Below are 6,000 nucleotides of genomic sequence, written 5' to 3'. Positions count from 1 at the left end.
CAGGTGGAAACCACTTCGTTTCGCTAGGCCTCATATTTCTAGGGTGGCCAGCCCCTCATTCTCCGGTACTACCCTCAACATCAATAATAACTGAACTCTCCCACACGTGCACGTTTCTGGACGTAGCCCCTAGGAAAGCACCACCCAGCGGGCCCTTTAAAAGGACGCGACCACTAAGGCCAAGTGGGGGGTGGGAGACACCCTTTTTGTCCTCCCTCAGCAAAGTCTTTGAACTCCTCAGTCCCAAACACCTGGGAAGCGCAGCGCGCCTCCCAAAAGTTCACGGGGAACACGGTGCTCCCTTCAGGTCACGCACTTCTTGCTTCTTGGGGTGCTCGGTCCCCTCTCCCCTCCCCCTTCTCTTCCAGTGCAGCTGTCCGGGCTGGGGGTGGGGAGTGGGGGCGGGGGTTGTTGTTGTGGTGAGGGACGGCCCCGCCCCCTCCTCGTGGGCGGCCCCTCCCCCAGGCCCTCTGTTCGGCCCCCTCCCCCGCCCCCCAGCCCCATCTGTTTTCCCCAGCGGTGAGTTGATTACATTGTACGGGACCGGGGGCGGCCGAGGCAGCCTCAAGATGGGGCGTGTGCGCGGACCCCGCCGGCAGCCGGAGCCGCAGCCGCCTCAGTGAGTCGGGCCCCCGAGCCGCCCCCGCCCGGCCGCCCGCCCCCGGCTCATGCTCACGCCGAGCGGCGGCAGCAACGGGACTAGCAGCGTCCGCCGCGCCGCCGCCCCCGCCCGAGGAGCCGAGCGCTGAGGCGCTGCGCCGCGGCGGGAGTCCGAGGCGAGCGGGCCGAGCGCGGGCAGCGTGGGGCCGCCGAGGCGCGCTCCGAGCCCGGGGCCGCCGCCGGCGCGGCTGGGAGATGTGCCCGGAGGAGGGCGGCGCGGCCGGGCTGGGCGAGCTCCGCTCCTGGTGGGAAGTGCCGGCCATCGCGCACTTCTGCTCGCTCTTTCGCACGGCGTTCCGCCTGCCCGACTTTGAGATCGAGGTGAGTGGCCGCGCGGGGCGGGCGAGGCGGCGCGCACTGCTCCCTTTTCCCCGGTGCCCCCCGGGCGTACCGGGGACGCGGTGCGGGAGGGAGCGGGGGCCCGAGAGACTTTCGCCGGGAGTCGGAGCCGGGAGGAGGGCTGGGAGGCGAGGGCACGAGGCGCGGCAGGGCAGGGGGCGGCGGGGGCCGCCCGACTCTGCCCCGGGCGCCAAGTGCGGACGCCGGGCTCGGGACGCTCGCTCCGGCGGCCGCGGTGCCGGGCGGCGCTCCGGGGGAGGCGCGCGAGTCGGCGCTTTTGTGGGAGGGGGACCGGGCGCTCTCCCGGGACTTCTCTGGAGGGCTGAGTGTGGGGCGAGAGTGCGTGCGCGCTCCCCTCCCGGTGCCATTGAAACGGCGAGCCAGCTGCTCGGGCGGGGACGGGGACGGGTGCGGGGGGGCGCCGGCGCGGGATTAGCTCGGACCCGCGCGGGAGGCGGCCCAGGGCGGCGGGGTGGGGACCCTGCGGAGCCGGGAGTGGCTTCCCCACTTGGGCGTTTGCGCGAAGGGGCGCCGCACTTTGCCGACTCCCGGAGGCCGGCACCGCGTGGGGGGCGCTTCGGGCTAACTTCGGGCCGGCGGGGACCGGGCCTGGACGCGGGGGCGCGCTCTCCTTGGGGGAGCCGCCCGGCGCCGAGCCCCTGCGCGGGGCTCCGAGGCTGCGGAGGGAAAGTTTGGGACTCCGTTATTCTTTAACAGCTCCTTTTCTCCGGGAACATACAGTCCTCTTTATTCCGGGAGCTCGGGACCTCTTTTGAGTTGATTTCGCCACCATTATTCCTGCGGGCGAGCGTGGAGGAAAGCGATGGCTTTTTCTGGCCAGGCCGAAGGTGCTTTGAGACCCGAGGCTTTGTGATAACTGGACTGAAATCGGAGGGTCCCAGGAGCACGGATGGTGGCGGGAGCTGGAGGAACGGAGTGCACACGATGGCCCAAAGCAGCAACCAGCCCCAGCAAGCATTCTCCTCTGTTTTTATTTTTGGAAGGGGTGTGAAATAGTTGATTGGTTGGCAGGTTGAATTGCTTTCTCTCCTAGGGCAAGATGTGTAGTGACTCACCTTTCACCTTTGGACAAAGGTGGATGGAAACTGTGTTGGTCAATTTTTGTTCCCAGTTCTGCCGGTGCGTTCGCCGACGGAGTAATCAAAATTAGAATCACTCTTTTGGAGGAGGAAATCGTGTTGCCTCCCCACCGCCTTGTATCTTACTTTCTGCCATTTTCGGGTTGATTTTAATTCGTTTTCTCCTAAGGTCTTTGCTTCACCTTTATTTTTAGATGCAGTCGTGTTTGTTGAAATACCATTTGCTTCTTATATGAATGAAGTGTGGGAACTTGCTCTCGTTGGAGTTAATGAAGTCGGGAAAATAAAAAGATCAAAAGGGTTGGGGATGGGAGAGTGAAGAGGAATTTAGACTGATAAACTAGGTCCACTCGCTGGGTTTTGGCGATTCTTAGTTCCTTAAGCTGATTAAAACAATGTGATGAAATCGTAGGCTTCTCTGGTTTTTAGGAAGATGTAATCGTTTAGGCATTTTACGCAGCACCACAGCGTTTGTTTTCAAAGTTTGAACATGAATGTTACAAACATGATTTTTGTAATAAAAATTTCCTTGAGACAGCTGTTTATATTGACTAAAGAAGAGAAACTGCCACAGAAATTAAAGATTAGGAATCTTAAAAGTCAGGAGATGTTTAACGATTATTCTGATGTCCTGCGTTTTCTTTTAGTTGGTGTAAAATCGTGAATAGTTTAATTATATCCTGCCGCTCAAAATGGTGGCTGTGGTGGGAGGTGTTGACTGTGACAGTGCCATCTTGGGTGCTGGTAAATTGTCCCCTAGGCCTTTTTCTTCCTTGTAAGATAGTAAAGTTGAAGTGATGCCGAGATTACAAGTTTAGGATTTAAGGATCATTCTAAAAATACTGTTGGAAAAACTTCACTCATCTCTCAAAATCCATGTATTTCCATTTCGTTGATGGAAAAACAGAGGTAACTCATTTTGACTTAAGTACTACAACATACCTAGAATAACCTATAAATAACTTGTCTTCTGTTGTAAGAAATAAACTTGTAGTTTCTGAGAATTAGCTGGTTTAATTCCTAAAGGAAATGTGAGCTGATTAAAGACGTCAAATTTATATGTATAACACAAATGAAAAATCAGTTTACATGGTGAATAATGAGGGTTATTTGATCAGGGTTATATGACTGTCTTCTCTTTTGATTCAAGTATTTCTTGGAAATGACTTTTTTTGTTAAAATATATGCTATTTGAAATATACAACACAGATGAATATTTGGATTCTAACATTTAAACATTTTAAGAACTGTCCACACCTGTTTTACTTGGAGATGTTCAGTAAATGGATAACACATGAGAGTGACTTTTTCCCCCTACAGTTCTTGTATAATCTGTTTCATGTTAGGCATGTTTTAATGTGGCTAATGCAGTTTTTTTTGTTTTTTTTTTTTTTCGAGATGGGGTCTTGCTCTGTCACCTGGGTTAGAGAGCAGTGGTGTTATCCATCATAGCTCACTGCTGCAACCTCAAACTTGTGGGCTCAAGCAGTCCTCCCACCCCAGCCTCCCAAAGTGCTAGGATTACAGGTGTGAGCCACCTGGCCCAGCTAATAATGTAAATTCTAACTTAAGGTTTTCAGTAGTTACCAAAAAGTTAAAATTTTTAAAATTAACTTACAGACTTCTAACAGATTTGACTCATTGACAGTGCAGAGCTCATTGAAAACATTATCAATTTCGATTCTCTAAGTATAAATTATTTTTCTTAGGTGATTTTTTAAAAAAATCGAATAGTTTATTGTTCTGACAGTTTGAGAAAGAATCCCTTGGTTAGACTTTATGATGCAGTGGAAGACCCTTATAAAAGGAAAAGAACAATTCTAATGCTGAGTTGTACCTGTTAGGCCATATGGAAAGGCCTTAAAATCTTAATTTACTGCAGCTTTAAAAGGTAGGAATGATGAATAATACCAAATGGTAGAAATTGGATATCAGCTTTTTCAGGAAACCAGTTTTCAACTGTGGGAAAGATCTCATTTTATCCTTGACCACCAGGCTGAACCTATGGATTTACAGAAAATTTAAGAAGTGGAATCCTCAAGGACTTGGCTTCTATTTATCTAAAGTGAAGCAATTTCAAAGATAGGTGAAGGGCTGGGAGGATTCATACAGCAGCTCTGAAAGAGGTTAAGACCTCAGACTTAGAGAATTGGTCCCCAAAGTGTGTACATTTTTATTTTTGTATGTAAAAAACCTTTTTACCCCTAATGGAGTAATCAACCTTGAATGTACAGGATTTCTTTAGAAGAGTCAGCATATGTGATTCTTGGTTTTAGGATATATTTAAGGACTTGTATGTTGCTGGCCCCCAAATAAGGGTTCTATAATCATGAGACTGAAAATCTGTGAGTATATAATAATAATGACTTATTTGAGTTGTTCAAAATTCCTAGTTTTAGAAATAATATGTAAACATTATATAAAACTTGAAAATATTGCAAAATATAGGTAAAAATTAAAATCATCCCTAATCATCATTCAGGGATATAAGCTATTAACTGTTAACATGGTGTTTTACAACTCAGGGATAAAAACTATTAACTGTTAACATATTTAAAAATTCATAAATATGGTCACAGTGTATTTGTGCCATAGGTTAGGTGTTGTTTTTATTTTCCAGATGAGAAGATTGAGATATAGCTGGACAATAGTAGATTAATGACAATTCAATAGTTGGTATCGTTAAGCAGCTTTCTGTGTACTTAGCAAGGAACTGGGGGATTTACCAAAGAAGTTTTTAACTGGTCTTTGTCTCAGAAGATTCATTATCTGTTGATATTTCAGAACTAGCAATTGTATACCATTTCAATCAAATCAAGTATTTTATAATTGTTTAACATTCTAGTGGGTTAGGTTGGCTAAATTTTGTCTTTCAAGAAGAGAAAAACAGTTACTTGACTTCCCCCAAAGATTTACTGCTGTGTTTTTCCCTAGCCAAGTTTTCTTTACAGTGAGTGTAGTGTCTTTGTCAACTAAAGTAAGGTAAGGGAGGATAGAAGGATTTTCAGTGATCTAATCTAAGGTTAATCACGATGGGTGTGGGGCTGGCGTGGTGCCTGTAGGTGACTATTTGAAAATGGTCATGGAGAATCGTTTGAATGGTTTGTATAGTAGCGACATGACCAAATAATGACTATCCTGTTTTTTTTCCCTGAGTAGCCTGCCTTTGAGTACTTAATCCTTTACTTTGTTTCTCCTTTCTGTTTGTGGTCGTATGTGGATGAAGTCCCTTACCTGATCAGTATGATGATCTGGGGGAAGTATTCAGATTCTCGAATTCCACCCTTGGTGCTTCCTTGGATCCAATCCCTTATCAAGAGGGTCAAGGCATGAACTAAACATTAAAATAAGAAATAGAAATTGCTAAGAGAAACTTATAAGTACATCAGTCATATCAGTGGTTCCTAAACCGGGTTCGCAGGGATGGACTATAGGAGATTTTGTGTTGGCGTATGTGTGCAGTTTGCTGGGGGAGAGGCCTATCAGTTTTGTCACATTCTAGAAGAGGTCCCCAACCATGCAAACAAAGGTTAAGAGGCTTTGAACTAGATGAAAGAATAAGGTGGCCTTTATTAGAGGAATCAGAAGCCTAGTTTCATGACGCAAGATGTACTGGACTAGGAGTTAAGAAACTTGTATTCTAATTGTGCTGCTAAGTAGCTCTGTAACCTTGGGCAGGTTAAAATAACCTAGTGATAAATGACACTTGCATACTACTTTGTACATTTTCAAAATGTTATCTCATTTTATCCTTAGCTGTCCTTAACCATCACCATGAGGTAGGGGTTGTCCTCATTTTATAGATGTGGAAATTAGAAATTTAGAGAGGTTAAGTTGCTTGCACAGGGACTCTCACCTGGATCTCAGGTTTTTTTGATTCCAGAGTCTTTGGTCTTGCTAC

General features: G+C 47.7%; 1 protein-coding gene across 1 annotated transcript in view; it reads left to right on the top strand.

Moving 5' to 3' along the window:
- Positions 1 to 855: 855 nt before the first annotated feature.
- Positions 856 to 6,000, top strand: part of CECR2 (cat eye syndrome chromosome region, candidate 2) — a 193,556-nt gene continuing 188,411 nt past the window's right edge. Inside the window, exon 1 of the mRNA XM_012651030.1 lies at positions 856 to 981. Within this exon, the coding sequence (XP_012506484.1) occupies positions 856 to 981 (126 nt within the window). The remainder of the gene's footprint in view (positions 982 to 6,000) is intronic.

The sequence above is a fragment of the Propithecus coquereli genome, unplaced genomic scaffold (assembly GCF_000956105.1).
Source record: "Propithecus coquereli isolate 6110/MARCELLA unplaced genomic scaffold, Pcoq_1.0 Scaffold346, whole genome shotgun sequence".
Lineage (NCBI taxonomy): Eukaryota > Metazoa > Chordata > Mammalia > Primates > Indriidae > Propithecus > Propithecus coquereli.
The sequence above is the reverse complement of the archived record's forward strand: the minus strand, read 5'-3'. Positions and strand labels throughout refer to the sequence as shown.